This window comes from Chrysoperla carnea, chromosome 2 (genome assembly GCF_905475395.1).
Source record: "Chrysoperla carnea chromosome 2, inChrCarn1.1, whole genome shotgun sequence".
NCBI classification, from domain to species: Eukaryota; Metazoa; Arthropoda; class Insecta; order Neuroptera; family Chrysopidae; genus Chrysoperla; species Chrysoperla carnea.
The window spans coordinates 48,822,394-48,845,668 of NC_058338.1; the positions used below are offsets into that span (position 1 = coordinate 48,822,394).

Sequence of the window (23,275 nt, forward strand, 5' to 3'; positions counted from 1 at the left end):
CTTTTAAATATTCATGTTGTTATCTATCATATTGTCAATAAAAGTCAGATAACGAACTCTTAGCTTATTCCCCAATTGAGGGGAGGGTGAAATCAAATCAGCAGTTTTTACGCTCCCGTCCGCACCACCTCGGCGCACCTGTGGATCAGTAAATGTTAACAATAACCGGTGAATCCTAACTTTTACGATTATACATTTTTTAGTTAATATATTTTTTGTTAAACAAAATATATATTATGATTAATAATAATATAAAAAGTAAACATTCAAAAAAGAATCATAATAATTCAATGAATAAATACTTTTAAAAAATATGTGTGACGCAAATAGCCTTGTTTGATACCAACAGAAATTTTAAAGAATTATATTCATTTCTTTGCTGGCTGTATGACGTTAATAAAATTTCTATTTATTTTTAATAATAAATATATCAACACTTTTACGTTCATATATAAATTATTATATTCACAAATTTTATTTTCACCTAATCGGCAGCTAACGTTTCGTTTTATTAAAATAATTTAAAATACGTTAGATTATAGAACATTTAATTTTATTAAAATAATTTAAAAGAGACTGTAGTAATTAAAAGAACCTTTTAAGGCTGTTGGATCTTACCGAGTATCCCAGGGAAGCTACTATAGCTATTATGTACCAAAATTTAAAATCTAAAACATAAGTATGAAGGTTACCGCAGGAGTACTACACGGATGGCTCACTGGAAAACGGAAAGACTGGCTGCTCCATTATATATAACAACAGCCGACAATCCATTAGGCTAAAGATTACCACACAGTTTTCACATGTGAAGCGACATCAATTTTAAAAACGCTTCACACGATTAACAGCTCACACGATACCAACAAAGCTGTTATCTCTACTGACTCTATGTCAACTTTAGCGGCGGTAACTAGTAACAGGAAAAAATCACTTATAATTCAAGAAATTGCAACACTTCTCAACGATATTAATACAAGATTCACCGTGGTAATAGTTTGGATTTTTAACCACCAAGGTATCAAGGGAAACGAAGATGCAGGCCTAGAAGCAAAAAATGCAACACTTAAAGATGGACCAGATAATATGACGACAACCGCATCTTAAGATTACATCAAATTAATAGATATTTCATCTTTCTAAAACTAGGAAGCCAAGTGGTTGGATCTTAGGAATACCAAACTCCATGAAATAAGAGACTCGCTACAAAGAATATTCCCAGATTTCGATGTCTCCAGAAAAGATCGAGTAATAATCAATAGACTCGAGTTTAATTTCTTTAATTTAATTTTTTAAATAAAAGTTATTGAAACATTTATGAAAACTGTATAACATTTAAAATTTTCCTTATAGAAATTTTGTAAAATGAAAATCGATTATGCGGTTAACAACCCCACAAATATTCAAACAATTTCCATACAAAATAAGTGGTGCACATCTGTGCTCTTGTCAAAATGTACCATTAAGTCACATAATAACATTATGATGCAACGATAAAGTTTTCTTGAATAGAAAATTGAATGCATAATTTTGTACAGAACATGTTTTATCACTTCAACTTTTCAAATTGTACAAATTATTTTCGAAAATATATATTCGAAATATATTTAGAGATCAGTAAATGAAATACAATATTATACAATATTGCGGATATTAGTTTAACCGACGTTCTACAATTTTGACATTAGTTCAAAATGTTTCCCATTTATAGTAATCTGTATATACCTATATAAAAATGAACCTCTTCTTTTTTAAGATAATCGAATCACGCGTTATTGGATGGAGCAATTTCGCTCATTCTGTTTTTGTTTCAACAATAAATGCAAGAATATACGTAGCTACCTCCAGGAAGAGAAATGTCAAATAAGGCTGATTTGAATTTTGAGAAACCTTGAAAAATTTTGAGAGTTATCAATTCTTAAAAGGAGCACTTTTTTGTGATAAACAACTTCCATAAACTAAATTTTGTTCTGTCCGTTGGCGGATAGTTTTAGGAAGTTTTAGAACTAAATCCCAAGTATTCTAAGCCAATAAATTGAGATCAATAATGTTTTTTAATTGGATTTTATATATCTGATAAAACAGGGAGCAAAATTGAAGACACCTGGCACCCAAACATAGCAACTTAGCACTAAGGCAAGTTAAGCTAAATCGACCTATTGTTAACTAAGATATATCTGATAGAGAGAGCATTGTATCGATTTTTATAGCACCCTGTATATTTAATTAAAAATTATTTAATCAAATGATGCTGATGATGTCTTCGTGTTACTAACATAACATTATGGAAATGTACAAGCCTTGTTGAACCAGAGTAGCTGATGTCTTGTATAGAGTAGGCCGAGATGACGCACTAATAAGAAAAAATTTCGAAATTAATTTCTTTATTCATAAAGTAAATTTAAAAAAGACAAAAATAAAAATGCAAATTAGAATGCCAAAGGATAACATTTAGAATTGAAAAAGAAACCGAGTCGAAAAATGTTCATACGAGTGTGCCATCTCGGTCTGCTCTAGTAGGTAGTAAATGTAATATAAGTGAGCACTACAAGGAGCATAGCATATAAGTGAGCGCTACAGACGGCTACGAACGATAAATATAATATTTTTTACGTAGGCATTAATATAAACATTATTTCATAAGTATAATTGAATTTTGTTCCAGTGTTTTGTTGTTATTTAATTTATTTTTTATTTGTAGCGGCACTGATGTAAATATTTTATAATTTCATAAGAATATTTACTTTGAAAAATTTAATTTAAAAATATGAAGAGTGAAAATGTATCTTTCGTTACAGAACTCCGATCCCTACAACTACTGCAAACCACTCAAAAAAAAAAAATCATTCTAAAAATATAAAAGTGTTTTTTAATAAAGGCAAGAAAGGAAGGGCCACGGAAAAGATATTAGGTATTTTCAATAAGATAATGTCTCTATCATCCGAAAACTAGTTAAAATATCCATCGCACACTTTAATTGATAATTTTTTAATAATTTGCTTTTTTTTTTTTTCAGATTGTGAATCTCTAATCCGAAAAATGTTAGTATTAGAACCAAGTAAGCGTTATCGAGTAGGACAAATTAAACGGCATCGATGGATGCAAGTGGAAACACCACCTGCGTCACCGATTCCACCACCTACAACAAGTGGTCCTAATGAACAAATTTTACGACTAATGCAAAGTTTGGGTATTGATAGCCATAAAACTCGGGAGGTAGGCATAATAGTAATATACGTTATTTCTTATAATATACATCCTAACAACTCACAAGTTTTTTGGCGAACATGGCGAAGATTTATATAAATTACTAGCAGTTACCAATCCTTTTCGCTAAGTAACTTAAGGTTGAATTCTTTTTAAAAACAAGTATTTAATAAATGACATTGTTTCATATACACTTTCACCCCCTATTTTTTCCCCTCAAAGAATGAATTTTCATTTAAAAAGTGATACAGTAAAAATTCCATCGATGATATCGAATCGAATCCTTGCGATTGAATAAATGCAAAATTGTTTCATGCGCATATACTACTATTTGGATCAGACAAATTACCATAAAATACTCAAATTGAAAAAAGTTTATGATATCTCTTAAGAAAACTGTTTAAGTTTTATCGTCATTACTAGATGAACCTAATTTATACGCTTAAAGGATATATTATTCTCGATATAATTTCTGTTAATTAAAAACATTCAATGCAAATATCGAAATAATAATTAACAATGGCAGATATATACATAGAAAACCAAAGCTGGTATCGAAAAAATTTTCTTAATTTTCGTCTAGATTCAGGAAATTATAACAAAATTCATCAAGTTAAAAATAAGATAAAAACAATTTCAATCCTAAATCTACCCTCCTCATATATCCCTTATATGAACAGTGGCATTTGGTTTTTTTTCTCTTTGTCATTGCTTATATGTTTACTTTCTATTAAAGGGATTATTTTTCGTCTTTTGTAATTCCAAGTGAAAATTACCAAAAACTTTCTCCATAAGAGCAATGCATTAAAACTCGAATTTTAATATTGAATAATTCAAGACCCCGGTGACCTCCCCCTGAAACTTTGATAATTGATTTATATGTATTTCAACTACATATAAAAGAAATCAAGCCTTAATATTGAAGTGGCCTACCCTATTCCTTCATTTGTAATATCTAGCAATTTATATTCAGGTTTGTTTCGGTTTATTTATAAAATTTTATTTACTTGTTACAGTCTGTACGATCCGGCAGCTATGACCACCATTCCGCAATATATTTTCTACTTTTAGAAAAACTAAAAACACAAATGAGTACAACTGAAAATTCAAGTGGTGGTCGAGATGCTCAACGAAGGCGGCCATCAAATATTGCAGAACAAGCGATGCGAAAGTTAGGTCGGTCTGGTACAAGTGAAGATTGTCGTCGTATGCTACAAAGTACAACAACGTCATCGTCAAGATCTAGTGGTGGACCACCACCTTCTTCGATGCAACAAAATCCAACTCCAGAGACATGTGTAATTCAAAAACAATCAAATCAACAACCATCACAAATTCTTAAAAGTAGTACAGAGATAAGACTGAATGCTCAGTGTTGTGAAACAACACCCACAGCAAATAATCCATTTAGTGGGCATAATCTTCAATCAGCAACAGTTCCAGTGATTGATGCTGAAAAGTTATTAGCCACTACAAATAGTGAAGATGCTATAAGACTGCTTCAACAATCTACTTCAACAACATTTACAATGTCATCAGAAGCTTCAAAACTGATGTCAACCTTGCAATTATCTCCAATTCCAACAACATCACCACAACCCACAACAGTTGATCTGTTACCTAGATCGCAGGAAACATTACGATCCCAACAAACAAGCACACCACCATTTAAGGACTATCACTTATATAGCACTCAACCATATACATCTTCGTACACCAGTCCAAACAGTGCACTGTGCCGATGTCCTCAACAACCGACCAGTTCCACAAGTGACGTCCTAAATAATTTATGTAGACAAGAATCGAAATTTTCACTAGCTAGTCAACATTTTCCATCAGCGACAGCTGGACGAAGCACCGAAATACATACTCAGTATTCCAGTTCGACGGATGAAGGATGTGAAACAGATATGGAAGATTCACCGTTACCACGATTGAGTTCCTATGCAAGTTCTAGTTCCAGTAGTGGTGTTGTTACAAATTTTAAAAGTCTGAGCCAAAATTTAAGTTGTGATTCATCACAAAGTAATTTTTCAATGTACGAAAGTTTAGATTATCAATTATGTGACTCAAATGATTTGGCGAGTAGTTTACCGAGTTGTACATCAACAGATAAAACCTCAAATGATCATGTGATTATTAGTACAAGTTCCATACATCCAGGAGTATATGTATCAAATTCAGGACGATGTGGTTTTGTAAGTAAAAATAACCCGTTAGTGTATATGTCTAGTACAAAAACTGGTACACGGCAAATTACACGATCGCCAGTGGATTTTCGGGAAGGTCGGCGGGCAAGTGATGGTCTTGTAGCACAACAAGCCAATCAACCAGATAATAATACAAATGTAATTGCATTTAACAGTCAAAGACTGAAAGATAATCGTAAGTCAAAAGGGGTACTGGAATTACATCTCGTACAGAAAGAAGCACAAAAATTGAAAAGTCAGTATCCACCAAGCGTTCCAATCGAAGAAATTACCCAACGACAAATGCAACACACACAATTTAATCATAACTTACCGCATCCAATGAAACGTATTAGCCTGCCAGAAAATTTTAACTATATGCCTTCGTCGCCGTTAAACAGTCCAAGTAATTCTGTAGATACAGCGGAAATTCAAACAAAACCACCATTACAACAACTAATGCAGCATAGATTATTACAACAAAAACGACAAATTTTACAAAAACAGGGTGGCTTTTCAAATACAAGTAATTGTTCCCCAAGTGGTCAAAATCAAAGTGTTGATATATCTTCAACACCCTTACTAAATTTATCACGTCGTCAAATGTTACGACAAGCCAGTTATAAAATTGCACAACAAACACAAATAGTACCCCCCTTACCATTGTCTGAATCAGAAAATGAAGATTTAATGGCATTTCAGGCAATTGTAGAAGGTCCAACAAAAGACAATAATACGACACCACAAACAACATTAGTTGCTGCACGTGATAATTGGACAAATTTACCAAATAATATGCAATCATCATGTCAAATATCTGATTTACATGGCACAACGGCGCCTAGTCTGTTATGGCATCAATCGCCTGTTTATAACCCACCAACGTCTGCTTGGAATCAGGTACATTATTAGTTCAAAACACAATGCATAACGTTTTTATTTTTTAGTTTTGAGTTTTTTTTGCATTTGTTTTTTTATTTTTGGTTTTTTAAAGCTTAATGATCTACAAGTTAAAGTTTTATTACAAAATCAGTAGATTAATTTTTCACTTTTTATTCCCGGTTATCTTAATAACGTTTTTACGTCTCATTTAGAAAATTGGGCACGAATAATGTTTGAAGCGTTAAAGCATTAAAGGTACCGATTTATTACACATCTAATGTAAAAAATAAAGCAGGAACTTCGTTGGTTTTTATTTTATTGCGATTTGTTTTTCAAAATGACAAAATTAATAAATACGAGAAAAACACAGATAAACCAAGGCCTGAGGCCTGATTTACGAGATAATTAAACTGTAACTCTTATATTAATCAATTAATAAAAAAAAACATTCATCAAAATATTATTCATCCAATAAAACACTACTTATTATTAAACAAAGGATGTGTTTTATCAGAGTGTGAATGAGTGAGCTAAATTGAAAATTACTACAAAAAAACTCACTCACTTTCTTTGTAAATTAAGTTTTGTACGCAACATATCGTGCGCATATCACATACCTTAGCAAAATGGATCTCACAGACAAACCACACTATGTATGTGAACTATGTTGAAAGTGATACGATGTATAAGATTTTATTGCTTTTTTTTTAGTAATTTTGCATTTAGGTCACTCCTTCACAATATGATTAAACACATCCTCTGTTTAAATAGTGTTTTATTGGATGAACTTTATTTTGATGAATGTATTTTTATCAATTGATTAATATAAAAGTAGGTTAATTATCTCGTAAATTATACCAAAAATTCAAATTTGGTGTATAACATATTTTTTACATGTGAACTTTTGTTCTACCTCAAACGGTTTACAAGATGGGTCCTACGGATTCAAGACCTTGACCTATGTTATTCATTTACAAACTCGACCTTACTTTTTACGTCCTTAGCACGTTGTCAAAATCTCAGCTTGATATCTCTTTTCGTTTTTTAGTATTGTCAGACGAACAGACAGACAACCGAAAATGGACTAATTAGATGATTTTATGTACACTTATATAGAGTCAAAGAAATTAACGACGCTCGAATGTATTTATTTAATGCTAATAAGGTCTATAATAACGTCATTTTCATTATTGTACAACGGACGCTTATAACGCTGAAATTAATTTCATTCATGTTAATTGAAGAGCTTAGTGGATGAAGATGTTATGAGACAATTAAGTGGAATTGAGATAATCAGCTGTAAAGTTTTTAACTTGCATAACAAGTTATACAAGACATAACAACTTCATCCACTGAAAATAGCTTTATTTGAAAGGTTAGCGAAAAGGGGAAACATGCTATGTTTAAAGGAGAGCATAACATGTTCATCCACATGAAAATCTCGATTTCCTCAAAAATGTCACTTAACATGTTCATCCACTAAGCTCTTCAATTATCAATTACACAATAACGTCTCGCCTGTACACAACGGTGAGCCTAAAGTTGTGTAGTAATGAAGATCAAATAATCCATAATTAATTGTATTTGTAAATTATTATTTTAATTTACCCAAAAACCCAAACGTCCTTATTGAAACTAATATCTGAATCAGAAAACCTAGAGAAAAAAAACAATTGTAATTAATGCTATGTTTTAATTTTTTATCACTTTTCCGTCCATTGTGAACATTCATAGAGAAAATTGTTATATCATTTTCATTAAATATAAATTATTTAGAAAATATAATTTTTATTTTTTATAAATTTTATTTTCATTATGTGATATCAAAACGTGAACCTAATCTAAAAATCATTAAATATAATCATAATTCTAACATTTTAGAATATTAGAATGAAAAACAAATTTCTAAATAGAATTTGATTCGAAAAAATTCGTGATCCGTTTTTATGATTAGAAAATATTCATTTTCGTAATATAGTTAATGAATATTTAGAAAAATAGAAATTTATGTACATATAGTTTAGAAAAATACAGCAGCTTTTCCATAGATTTTGCACGAAGGTTTTCTGTTTTCGTAGCGAAAGTAAATTATTTTAAATTATGTAAATAAAATTAAGAATGTATGAAATGAAAAAGTTTGATCTCTTTGATTACGATATAAATATTTTTGGCATCAAACATTCTTAATTTTCTACTCGTGTTTTATTTTGTTGAAAATTCTTGTTTTTTTGTGTTCAATTTGTAAAAGAAAATTGTTGAAAAACAATGCACAAATACAAATTTTAAATTAATTATTTTGTAGTTTATTTTATTTTTATTTAACAGTATTTTATAGTATACTAATTTGCATGTTTTTTTAAATATTATTTTCCAAATATTTAAATAAGGTTCTTACTGGAAATTTTATAATTTAATTTTCTTAAATAATTTATTTCATTCCCTAAAATAATTTTAACGTTTTAATCTTCTAAAAACTATTATGCCTCGTACACATGAGGCCAGTTTTTCAAGCAAACCATTAAAATTAGCTTCGTGTAAACAAAATTGCCTGGGCAATTGAGTACTTACCGGGTTTGGATGAAAAAAACATTAAAAAAATTTTGTAAGAACCTTATTGTTCTAGAATGACCTTTTTTTTATGTTTTCCCGAGTCTAGAATGTCGTCATTATCTTTTATATTTGCAGAAAATAAATTTCATTAAAAATAACCCAGTTACACGCACAGTGAATTTTTCTGCTGCGAACAATTTACGTCAAAACGTCATTACAACGATAGCGGACTAAAGTAAGTCACAGCTGACACAGATATTAACGAACAAAAACTCGCTGGCGAATTCCACTAAAATTCAGGAAATAGTTCATATACAGCTGTTTTTCCACCATTATAATCTTATTATTATTTTTCTACCATGATAGTCTCAATTTTATTTTTCTGTTGGATTACATTTAGGGGAGAGTAGCCATAATCGTACCACTTCACTTTAAAAAGCCACTAGGTATTGGATTAGTGTACCATATCTGATCGACTTTTTTAATCCAATGATTGAGTATTGATTTGTCTATATAGTAGGAGAGGTGAGAGACAAAAAAATTGCAAGTGTTTTCTCAAGGCTGATTTTGTAAATTTTACATTATATTGGTGGAGAAGTGAAATAGCATGTCGTCAATCAGCTGGTTTCACTAGCGTTTGGCGCGGGAGCGGCTTTAACTCTGTAAAAAACGTACAAGTATTTTCTAAAATCTGAAAATTTGAATATTGGTGCAGAATATTATTGTAAACAGAAAAAATATAGTCAGTCAGTATATTTCTGTAACATACGAGTGTCAGTTGGCGATTAAAGGTGGCAAGTTTAACGCGTGACTAACGCGCCCGGTTACAGAAATATACTGACAGACTATCTTTTTTATATTTACAGTCTGCACCAATGTTCAAACTTTCAGACACGTTTTTTTCAAAGATAAAGCCGCCCCCGGACCAAACCCCACAGAAACAATATAACGTAAATATTACAAAATCAGCCTTTTGAAAATGCATAAAATTTTTTGTCGGTTAAACAGATTTTCATTATTTTTTAAAATACATAAAAAAGGTCGGTTTCCTAAATGGTACCTATCGATTTTAAATCGTATTCCGATAAAAAATTCATTCATCACCAAAATCAAACTATTAATAATACAGTAAGTTATAAATTTTTTTATTATTTATTTGTTAAAAATTTTACAAAAAAATAACTCCAACTGTAATATGTAGGTTTAGCATAGAAATTTAAATTTAAACGTAAAGATGTGTATCAATATTAACGCAAGAAATAATTTTGATAAAAAAACAGTTTTTTAATTAAAAGTTGTAAATTTTTTTATTAACTCGTAAAGTTTGCTGTATAGAATATCATATTAGATAAAGTTTACAGCATATCAGGTAAAATTCGAAGATCTTGAAGGGACATACAAGTTTTTTCCTTGACCATTTCGAAAAAATGTAGCTGAATAGTGGTGATACAGATCTGAATTTTATTCCTCAAGGCATGGGTGGTCGCAGCCTTGTTTTCCTAAACCTCAGACTTCAAAAAACTCCATGGAACAATATCCAATAACATTTAAGCCCACGTTGAGCGATTTATCATCATGTTTATCATTTTTTCACATTTAGTGAAGCTAAATTGCTGTTTCAATCATAGTTTATACGAAAATCGCGAGCTGTAACTACTTAAACATTATTATTTTTAAAACCTTGCTCAACAGTGAAAACGCGTTATTTTATCATCGAGTTGTCAAGCTGTCTTTGCTTTTTCATTGTCATCACGTTACTTTATAAACGTTTAGAAGAATATCAGTGTATGCTAATAAACAGTTATATCTATTATATTAATTATAACAAACTTACCTGATTTTGATTACCATATTTTCCACATTAACCGCTATACAGGATGTTATAATTCGATCTGAGACCTAATTTTCTGCAAATATAGTTAACACCATAAATTAATAAAAAATACATTCATCAAAATAAAATACCATTTAAACAGAGGATGTGATTTATCATAGTGTGAAAATTACTACAAAAAAACTCTATTTGGCTATTTATATTATTATAAAAACTACTATGTATTACAATATCTTTGATAAAAACTAACCCATAAAAACCAAGTTACGCTCTCATAGCAAATTTTTCAAAAGGACAGTGGTCTCATGGACAAACCACACTATGTATAGTGTGTTTGAGAGTTGTTGTTTTTTTGTAGTAATGTTGCATGTAGGTCAGTCCTTCACACTATGATAAGACACATAGCCTCTGTGTAAGTGGTTTTTTATTGGATGCATTTTATTTTGATGAATGTATTTTTTATGAATTAATGGTGTTAATTATTTCGTAAATTAGGCATTAGTTCCTAATTTGGTTAAGAGCATTTTCTTCTTTTTTTCTCAGCTTACTCTGAAATAGAAGAGGTCTGCAGTCAATCATAGAAAACCCTGTATAAAACTTTAATTTTTTGCCTGTATTAACAGTTTTTCATTTAGTTTATGAATTGATCATCGGATTTCGCATTAAAACCAGCAGCCGCGAAAAACCTGCGCGGTAAGATTTAGACAATCGGTACGCATTAAGATATTCTCCCCTATAAACTTCTTATACAATTAGCAAAAAATTAATTGAAATATTATTCCATGTAGTCTGGTTCGAACTCAACAAACAGCGTGTAGAAAGTTTTATTCTACTGCCTTTAATTAGATGAGTTAAAACTAGCAACTTTTAATATTTAAAACAATCCTAAACACTTCAATCCTTCAAAGCAACGCAATTCAAGAAAATGATTTTAACAAAATACATTTCCAGTAAGTCAATTGACTTGTATAACGTCAACACTTTACTACGCTGTGCGGCTGATTGTTCGTTAGAAAAATCCACTGTGAGTTAAGCTGACCTTTAGGAAAGCTTATCTATTTAAATTGAAATAAATCAAGATGGTATTAATAATCGGGGCGTTAAGCCATTTTTCGTAATCAATAGTTCTTCCATGATTTTCTTACGTATTTTTATGCGTTTTTTGAGGTGTTTGAGTCTAAGCTGGTTCCAATTATTTCTACAGTTAAATATTTTAGGAGCAAAAAATATTTTTTATTTCTATTTTTAGATTTGCTTATTGTTGGCCGTTTTCGAACCATGTAGGTACAATCAACAATCTTAAAAAATACAATAATGATAGTTTTAAAGGGAAATAATTTTATAAATGAAATTTTTAACTTTCTTTAGTAATTCCTGAGAAGTAATTACAAATTGCTTCTTTCTAATTTTTTTTTCTTTAATATACTCCATGTATTCTCAAATATCGTCAAAAAACTAACACTTAAAAATACTTAAGATAAACTTTGGTACAGCTATGGAGATCCGATTATTACCCTTTTATGTTAGATTTAAACTATGCTTTTAAATATTGAACCAAATGTTAATTCCTGATTTCCTATTTAGGGTACATCAAGTTACACAGGAAATGCATGGCCCCCATTACTGCCGCTAAGTGAAAGTCCTATACTGGAATTAACAGAACAAACGGAGTCTATGTGATCAATGACAATACTACATCCAAGGAAATAATTTTTACTATAAGTAAATTCACACTTTTACTCGTTCATATCAATTTCAAAGAAATTTTTTTAAACTCTTTTACTGCTCTTTATCCAGTCATAAATCCTTAATAAGTAATCAGTTAACTTCCCCTAAATTGGATACTTAAATTTTAAGAATAGCTTAACTGTTGACAAGTTATTATTATAGTGAGAGGTTAGATTAGGTTAGAGAAGTTAAAGGTTGTTAAATCACTTGTTTTAAACTTAATTTTGAAATTTATCACTTAATCAATTGGTAAATATGACAATCTGTTTTAACCAAAAATGCAGTTAAATTTTCCAAAGACTTTTTACCAGTTGATTTTTGTTTTCTAATTTGAGCAGTAAATAATTTATACAAGGTATTCAAAAAATACAAAATAATTAATTATTTGCTATTTCGGTATTTTTGTAGAAAATATTTAAAAAAATGTTTGCTAATTAGGATTAATATTAAATATATCAACTACCTCTGATAGGCAGACATATTGATAATAGACTGTTGAAAAAAAAAACAATTTGTTACATCAAAAGTTACACAATTATATAGATTTCTAATCGAAGCCAAAACAATAAAATCCTTTTAATTATAACTAATATAGCAGTAATAAGGAAATTTACTCATACAAATTTGTCCATTACGGAATTTATGAAAATACTTTTGTCCTTTGGATAACTTGGTATTAAAAACAACAATCAAGACAGTCTACCCTTGGATCTGCATGCCCCATTTGGTGGGGATTTAATGGTGAATTTTGCGATTTTGATATTGATTTGTCACAAAATATTAAATAATGATTGAATTATACTAGTTTGAAAATTAGTTTTTCAGTTCTTTTTGCAATTTGTAAGGTTTAAACATATTTTAGCCCCTATATCAAGAGAGAATTTTTTATATTTTTTTTTGTATTGTATTTTTTTCATATGACAGACCTAATATTAAGTGGCATCTCTCTTTTGGGAAAAATTGAACAAAAGATAATGATTTTACAGTGTTAGACCTTTATGATCGGCATCAGTGGAATTCCATGATTGCCAACGTCTGTTGAACAGACATAGCATACAATGATAATGAGAGCATTTAAAACTACATTTTACTAAGTAGTTTTGTTTTCACTTGATAGTTGATGATACATAATTTAAATGATATCAAATTTATTAATAGAAAAAGATAATTTTTTATCTCGTTCAAAATTAAATCTGTCATAGAGAAATCGATATATTTTATTATGAACTTCATCTTGATTTTGTGTGTATCAAGGGGAAATGATGGCTATTCATGAGGTTTGTGAATGTGTGAATGAAGACTGAACACCCTTAGGTGCAGGGACATTACAATCTTCACCGACAGCCAAGCGGCTCTAAAATCCTTCAGCTCAGTCTATCTAGCGTCAAAGGTAGCACAGGACTGCCGGGACACAGGGACATTCCAGGAAATTGTGAAGCCGACGAGCTTGCCAGAAATGGCACAATGCTGACGGACACAAGCATCAATAAATACCCGGGAGTTCCATTTGCGAACTGCAAGTTGCTCCTGAAAGAGAATATCTTGAAAAAGGCCAATCTTAGATGGAGGGAAGAACGTACTTGTGGTGCTACAAGACACATATGGTCTGAATACAATCGCAGGCCTTCCGAAGTTCTTATATCACTTCCAAGGGCCTCTGTTCGCAAAGTTGTTGCGGCTTTCACAGGACATTGGCTGGGCGGCAAGCATGCTGAACGCTTAGGCCGGGCAGTGTATCACGACTACTGCAGGAGCTGCCACAGTGGCGAAGAGGAGGAGACAATGTCTCATCTTCTCTGTCACTGTCCAGCTCTTGTCATGAGGAGATGGACTTACTTGAGCCAGCCTCTCTTTGATGACCTCTTCGACCTAAAGTCAGTCGACATCAAAGCCCTCCTGCTGTTCTTAAACAGCTCCAAATGGTTCATGGAGTAGTGGCCGGGGATGGGCCAACCCTTTTACGGTATCACAGCCGGCCCTATGGTCTAAGCGTGTCCCACCCCAGGCTGCCACTCTAACCTAACCTAACCTAGTTATCTTGATTTTTACTAATTTTCAACACAGTTTAGCTCAGTCAATTTTTAATATTTTTGGATTAGAGCTATTTTTCATAAATTTAGGAATGAGTGAATTTGTTCGTCATATGCTTAAAAAATTACTTTATAACCTGGTAAATAATGATGTTTATTTAAAAAGTAACGTTGGAATTGGCATGGTTTGGAATAATGAGTTTTTTAACGGTGACAAATTTGTATAAACTCTTTCTTACTATGAATATAGGTACAGTCAGTAGTAAAATCAGACGAGAGGCAGATACTTGTTAATACTCTTGATAAAAAAATGCATTCTATTCTATTTTTAAAAAGTAAAAACTAATTCCATTTTTTGAACGGATTTTATTAGTTATTGAAAATAGTTCCATTCATTATTTGTTTGATATCTCGAAAAAGCACATCAGGAAGAACTCCGAATGTATCATTAAGATAGATTACAAAATATTGAATTTGGGTCGATTACAAAATATTGAATTTCATTTTTAACATGAAGAATTTAAAAACATCGCGACATTTCCTAGAAATTGAAGCTTTGAGGCTGACTAAAGATTTTTGTCAATTCTGAACCCTCAAATAAATACTATACCTATATCTTGTAGAAATAGCGGTTTTACTAAGCCTGGAGTAAATAAATAGTGTTTGTTTAGGGTTTAACCGAAATCTAAATATGCTAAGTGTTTGAGTAGTGTATGAATACAAGTTAATGAACGTGGTAGGGACAATTTTTACATAGTAGTACTATATACGTATTTTATACTTATTTTCCATTTAAACTCAAAATACGATATTCTCAATACATGATTTTACACGGTAAGTTTATGCTTCGTCTCATTAATTAAATCATTTTTATTAAGAAACTTCACAATCTCATTTTTCCTACTAATAAAAAAAAGTATGCTACTCTCTTCCATATTTCTTCAATTGAATTGAGCACTGAAAATGAGTATTACCCTTTTAAAAATATAAGGTAAATCCTGCCTAGTTTTATTTCAAATGGCCATAATGAATCTGAGTAATGTTAAGCTAATTTTTTTCTTAGATGTCACCTAACAACCGAAATATGTAAGCAGTGCGCATTTTATTAAATAATGCAATTTTTAGGAAAAACTACATCAGTGCACTGATTGAAACTATTTTAGCTATTTTACCAAAATTTGATTCAATCAAGAAAGGTACTCACTTCCGGTGCTCAATTCATTGCGAACAATGTGGAAGTCTGTACTGAGAAATATATTTTATAATTTGTAAATATATAATTTGTTGCTGAAATTCTTGTAAGGCTAGTTATCACATGAATTCAAAAGTGAACGTCCTTTGACTACAGATCAGGTTTTGATAACCAAAATGAATAAATGCATATATATTATCCTGAAATTTTTATTCTTTAATAAATAGGTAAGCTCTATTTTCTTATATCCACCCTCTAAGTCAATAAAAATTTTCAAGATAGAGCATCCGTTACAAAATCTAAAAAAATATTTGTGCCCGCTATTCAATTATAATAAAATCTTTTTTCGTTATAATTGACCCAATAGAAACTTTTCAAATTTTCCTTTACACCCTTTTTTCAGTTTTCAAAATATTCTTAACATTTTCAAAAGTAGGTGCCAATTCAACCAATTGGAATGAAAATGATTCAGTTGGAAAAAAATTTCCGAGTCATTCCAATTGAAACCAATTCAAAATTTTGAATCGAATAAAAATTGAAAAAATTTCAACAAGTTTAAAGCGTCAATTAAGTCATATTGTTGGGTTTGACTTGTTCTGGACTATAGTTAAGTTTTGACTAGGCCTTTCAAAGAAAAATTTCATACATTTTTGTCACTTATCATGATCTCAAAATATATACTAGTCATAAAATGAATTAATACTATTTAAGCAGTCAATGTAAGGAGATTTTTATGTTTTAGTTAATTGAATCGAAGGGCCACATATATGAATCGGCCTACAATCAAAGACACTTCGATGAATTGACTAAAACAAATTTCTAGTTTATTCTAGTCAATTATATTATGTACTTCGTAGAGGCCTATATTTATAGATGAAAAAAGTAAAATATTTATGCTAGTCAATTAGAAATGTACTTTTGAATGTGATTAATTAATAATTATAAAAAATTATTGTCAAAATAAACTTTACATTGACTTGAAAATTAAAATTTGTTTAAGAGAGAGATAAAATTTATAAAGAATGTTTAGGGCATATATACATACGTATTTGGATTAATAAAATGTTAGAAAATGTGAAAAATTATTGAATGTAAACAATTGCAAAAGTTATAAATAAAAAAATAAAAACTCGTAAAAGAAAATGAATTTTCGATCGATTACTACATAAAAACAAATGGGCGCTAAAATTAACTGTATCATTCACTTGACGAATCGTAACAACAACTACACAGTGAGTTATTATTTATCAATCACCACATTTGGCCTAGCGTTATTTATGTCTAGCTAATAAAAACAAAAATAGATAGTCACTCCCACTACAATTATATATTATATACATACAACTATGCTGTATACAGGTTTTTTCAGCATAGCTAGTCTAAGGTGTTTTTTTTAAGGAGAATCATACGATAGCATAAAACTATATTTTTATACCATGCATATATGTAATATGCATGGTATACTAAGTTTAGTCCCAAGTTTGTAACGCTTAAAAATATTGATGCTACGAACAAAATTTTGGTATAGGTGTTCATAAAATCACCTAATTAGTCCAATTTCGGTTGTCCGTCCGTTCGTCCGTCTGGAAGAAGAAGCCATCTGAAATAAATGAGCAACATAGGTCAATTAGGTCTTGACCTATGGGTCCGCATGACCCATCTTGTAAACCGTTAGAGATAGAACAAAAGTTTAAATGTAAAAAAATGTTCCTTATCAAAAAATAAACAACTTTTGTTTGAAACATTTTTTCGTAAACATCACTGTTTACCCGTGAGGGCGCAAATTAGGCGTAAATTATATAGTATGTAATGTATAAATTGTATATGTATTTACAATGTGATAGAGTAATCAGCAAGCACTATTTATGCATGGTATTTCTATTGTCTGCCAAGATGTTGGCGAACATGCTCGATTAAATAACTGGCAATGTGTGGAGGCTCTTTTTGTATAGACACCTTACCAATTTAATTTTTGCAATTGTTTATGTGTGCATTACAAAAAAATAATACGAATAACAAATATACCATACTATGAGTAAATTTCTTTTCATTGTAAATAATATTCGTCTGGCAACATTAATTATCATAATCACCTATATTATTTATTTTATTTTATTGAAAAAGACACAACAGGTAATTGGTTTGGACAAAGACTTTATTGATTGACAAGAATCTTTCGACAATAACCACAAATGGACAGTTCAAAAGTATAATATTTATTAAAAAGCTTTTGTAAAGAAGTAATCTTATTTATTATAGATAAAAAAATACTTCTGAGATAATAAAGTAAGCCATTATAAGCAGTTATATTTACGCCCAAAACATTCTTCATGAAACATTTTCCCTGTTATGTGATTGACAATGAGTAGGTTTAGATCTAGAACTAAGTATATATAGAATGTGTAATAATATATTTATCATTGAAAGGAGCTTAAGATGTTTGGAAAGAACTAATAAAAATCATTCCGCCCCTGATTCTTTTTCATTGACAAATTTGAGATATCGTTTAGAAATCTATGTCATGAACAAACGAACACACTGCCATCTTAAAAACCGACACATATATTTCAAAACTTGATTTAATCCAAACTGTCACTTAAGCGATATTCGGTTGGCTATTTATTATAACGGGAGAAACAGTGATTAATTACATAAAATTGTTGAATCAGTAATAGTAAATATCAAGTATAACAGTTCCGCCCAGTTAGGCCAGGACGATAGTAGCCCATAATTACTGTTTCTATTATTTTTTAATTATCCCAGGAAACTATATTTTTCTTTTTATTATTTATAAATATTTTGGATGTTAAATTTTCGAGACACTTGGGTCTCTAACCGCCCCCGCCCCTAAATCAATAATTGTATTTCAAGAAGCTATTTATCTTTCATTCTATTTTAGGGTAAGCTGGCATAGGAGTACGCACTTACGCACTTAATCATTTTTGGTTTTTTTCGGAAGATTATTAAATAACATAATAAAATAAGTAGAAGTAGAGTAACAGCTTGCTATCTTAATAAAATTTTGCGTAATTTGCTAGAGATCACAAAATGGAATTTGCGAACTCTTACACAAACAGGTGTATAAGAATACGCAAGACGGTCGATAGGAGTACGCGTATATTAATCTACACATAAATCGCAAATACATCCACCAAACCCTATATATGCGATGGATATCTCATGGCACCAAGTTTTACATCTCGAAACCACATCTTTCTAACACGCCTAGAAGTGTCTTAAAATTTATATAGAGTATTCAGCTGCAGTTTATATACACATAGCATAAGACATTTGTATAAAAATACGCGCATACTCCTGCGCACTGCGTCATCTTAAATTACAGAGCCATTTTATGTAAACACGTTTGCTGCTGCTATGTAGTGTAGAGTAGCGGAACTATCTTTATTTACAATAAAATTTTGATAAACCATCGTTCGTAATACTTTAGAAATTATGAAAATAAATAACAAATTGCACAAAAAACTACAGACTTACGTAACTTTTCCGTTTTACTGTTTTTTCAATTTTTTTTTTTCGTGAGGCACTTTTACACTGTTAGGTGTTCTAGACGCAATTGAAGTTAGCTTCAAGTCGCAAACCGTTCGGTCGTAAGCTTCACTGAGTACTCTTATCGCCCGCATACTCTTAGAACATCTTACCCTACTACTAATATTTCAGATAATACGTAAGAATTACAACCTTTTCCCCATAATTTTTTGCGTCCAAAGTGGGGGCGGAATCTTTTTTAAATTACAGTCTAAATAGCTCATTATTTAATGAATAAAAACAAAAACTTTGTTCCATTTTTAAAAATTAACGAAAATTTAAGAAACGTTTACAGTCATTAAATAAATTTGGAATTAAAACCGATTAACATATTGTTATATATTTTCTAATATCGGCTTATTAATATCAAAATAGTGATTCGGCGTTAAGAAGATGAAATTCGTCGCTGGCTCCCACACTATTACATTGTTGAATGATAAAAAAGAAATTCTTTATTTATATTTAGCAAAAAAAAAAAAAAAGTATTTTTATACTTTGAAACCAAAAGTTTTTATTGGCTATAGAATTATACATACTTGTTAATTATTGGCTAATTTTTAATGAAAAAAAAAAAAAGAAATATTAATAAACTTTTATACTAAATAAGTAAACTTTAGAATTGACAATATGCTAAAATTAATTACGAAGGACAATTCATATACTAAAAATAAAAACAAAATTATCCTGAATAAAAAATATCATTATCATTAATTATTATTGCTAACTAGATATCATTGTAGGTAAAACCTTATGCAAAAAATGTTAAGGTTCAAGAATAGACACAACTCAATGACTCATTAGACAAGCGTGTATCTCAATCAATATGCGTTTTCATTCTTGGATCTAGGCTAATTACTCCATAAATAATTATCACCATTTAAAAATCAATGTATGAAAAGTGTTTGGTGATCAAATAACTTGAATTAAAAATTACAAGTCGCCATAGACAAAGTCACTAGTGCAATAAATTTTATACCTGCCCTACTTATTTTGTTTCATTTCCGAAGGAAATATTAAAAATTTTATCATAGTGTCTCTTCACCATCGTAACATTAATTGTATTATATTTGACTGTATTTTAAACTGAAGATTAAATACTCACTGTAAAAAAAATTTCAAATATTCTACAAATAAAATATGTAATTTTATAATTTTCAAGCAATACTAAAAATTTTAGTCAGATGATCTTAGCAACGGACTGTTAATACAGAACTATTCAATAACTTCGCTTATTAGAGACCACAAGATTAAATAGGAAAATGGCTTTCTGTGAAACTTTTTCTAATCGCCCTCAAAATGTTCTTCGCATCGTTCTGATCAATGTATAATTGTATGTGTAACTTTAATCGTCCGTAGCTCGAAAACTACTCGTTAAAAAATTTTGTGATCTTGAGAGCTTTTGATCAGAATGAGCCAAAGAACGACTTAGAGTGGTTTAGAAAAAGTTTCACAGAAAAATCATTTTCCTATCTAATCTTTCGGGGTCCTTTGGTATGGTTTTATTCGTCTAATCGTGATATCGTTTCATTCGTCTGTACTATAAATATAAAATATGTGTACCTTTGATGGCCCGTAGTTCGAAAACGATTTGTTAAAGTTTTGCAGCCTTGACAGTTTTTGATCAGAACGAAATTAAGAACATTTTGTAGGCGGTTTGAAAAAGCATCACAGAAAGCCAATTTTCCTAGTCAAATACTAAAACTATAATATATTCGTAGCTTTGATTGTCCGTAGCTCGAAAAACAATCGTTAAAAATTTTTGTGGTCGTGAGAGCTTTTGATCAGAATGATCCAAAGAAAATTTTAGGGTGGTTAGAAAAAGGTTCACAGAAAGCCACTTTCCTATCCAATCTTGCGAAGTCCTTCAGGATAAAATTAAGCTTTCAGCCCACAGTACGGTGGCTTTATTATGATTGAAAATTGGATTTTGTTCAAAATTTATTGCTAATACTGCGATTTTTTTCACGCATCTGGAATCTGAGAAAGGAAACGAAATATTTTCCAGAGTCTTCTCGAATAAAATATGATTTAAACTCGTCATAATTAAGGCACGAATACAATTTCAATGGTATGGTAATCAATAAAACAATTATTTAATCACCAAAACACTTTGCCAATTTTTGTTCAAATTAATTTTTCTTCAAATGTAAAAATTCTTAATAATACTGCAATTTTTTTCACGCGTCCAGTATATAATAAACTCATTTTCTTATTTTCAAATAAACTAAATTAAGAATTATCTGGGATCTGGGAAAGAAAACGCAATATTTCCTAGAATTTTCCCGAATAAAATACGGTTTAAATTCGTCATAATTAAGCCACATATACAATTTCGATGGTATAGTAACCAATAAACCAAAACACTTTGCAAATTTTTATTAAAATTTATTTCATTTAAAAAAAATATAACCATTAATAAAATTTGTAAGATAATTTCTTACAAAATTTCAATTCACGAATTTATAAACTGAAAATAAAAATCAATAATATTAATAAATAGTTAGAAATAATATAACAAAAAAAAAAACCATACTATAAGCCCACCAATAAATACAAAAACTCTCCTATATTGTAATAATTAATTTAAAAAAATAATTTATAAAAATCACTTGTAAATATTAATTGATTTAGTAATTATATTCATATCGTAAAACAGTTTCATTTTGTAAAAAATATTCATACAGCCATACACTTAATTTATGAATCTAATTAAGGTATTTAATTTTATACGAATATAATATAATATATCAATAATAATTATTAATTAAAATAGAAAAATGAAAAACCAAAGAAAATATTATTAAACAAACTAATGCATTTTATTAAGCGCTCAAAAAAAAAATTGTTACCAAAATAGAATTGTATAAAAAAATAAATATTGGGGTAAATTAATTGAGTATACGTCTAATAAAATAATTCATTATAATAAATCGAACATTTTATTGCAATCAGAGCATTATTTTTAATAAGGCTGAAATTTTATAACGCTTGGAACTGATTGACTTTGAATTATGTGTAGATATAGCTACGAATGAATTCACAAATTAATTTATCATTTCAAATTTATAAGTATTTCTGTGGATTGTAGGTATCATTTTGTTAAAATATTAAAATATGTTCTCTTTAGCTCCCGTTTAAAAAATGTTTTTGCACGTAAAAGTACACGTTGTCGGTGGGTAACCCGGTGGGATATCAATTAAACTAATTTTTTTAACAAATAAATAATATTGACCGAATTGCCTCTGAATTATCATATAATCGGGGTCAAACTTAACAAAAAATGTTCTTAGACATTTTCCTCTAAACTCTTCAGTTTTCGAGTAAAAAAATTCGTAAAACTTTAAAAAACGCGATTTTTACGATTTTTATTCCTTAATAGATGTATGAAAAAATCAGATTTTTAATATATATAAAATTTTGGCTTATAGTGTAAATAAAGCTTACTCAACAACTCGCAAAAATTTTTGGAAGTGCTTGATTGTTAATTGTTAAGAGAGCGCGCCAAAAACCACCCAAATATAATGATTTTCTGTTCTATAGATGCTAGAAAGATGAGATTTTCACCAATCGACTCAAAATAAAGTCAAATTAACAGCAAAGTTAAAAGAAATCATTTTCCACAACACAACCCCTCGGAAATTCGGCAAACCGTTATTATTGGATGGTTTTCCGCGCGCTCTCTTAACAATTAGCAATCAAGAACTTAAAATGTTTTTGTAGTAGGTATCCGTTTAACAATTTTGATTTTCATGATTTTCAAGCGTACTATCATTAAAGTAATAAATTTTCGTACAAGTACAAGAAAGTACATACTTTTCAGAAAATCATCACTTTGTTATTTCTACACTATTTGAATCAACTATTATTATAAAATTGATCAAATTAGCAAAGACAATCAACGTTGTGTGTACACACTTTTATTATAATTTCTGCCATATTATATTGTAAGGCTGTGTTTGCAATAGACTTTAAATTTAATAAAAAACGATAATATTCAGATTTTTTTTTAATACTTTTAAAATATTTACCTTTAATAAGCCTTTTCATCGATTTACTTTTGTTTCGTACAGTTGTCAAAAAACTATCTAAAGAAAATCTAATACATTTTTCATTTATCAAA

The 23,275-nt window shown here is 29.9% G+C and overlaps 1 protein-coding gene across 1 annotated transcript in view; it reads left to right on the forward strand.

The window, feature by feature from the left end:
* The window catches only part of LOC123291995 (serine/threonine-protein kinase par-1), a 134,332-nt gene extending 121,965 nt beyond the window's left edge, over positions 1 to 12,367 (forward strand). Inside the window, exons 7-9 of the mRNA XM_044872492.1 lie at positions 3,014 to 3,213; positions 4,221 to 6,293; positions 12,244 to 12,367. Of these exons, the coding sequence (XP_044728427.1) occupies positions 3,014 to 3,213; positions 4,221 to 6,293; positions 12,244 to 12,339 (2,369 nt within the window). The 3' untranslated portion in view covers positions 12,340 to 12,367. The remainder of the gene's footprint in view (positions 1 to 3,013; positions 3,214 to 4,220; positions 6,294 to 12,243) is intronic.
* The last annotated feature ends 10,908 nt before the right edge of the window (positions 12,368 to 23,275 follow it).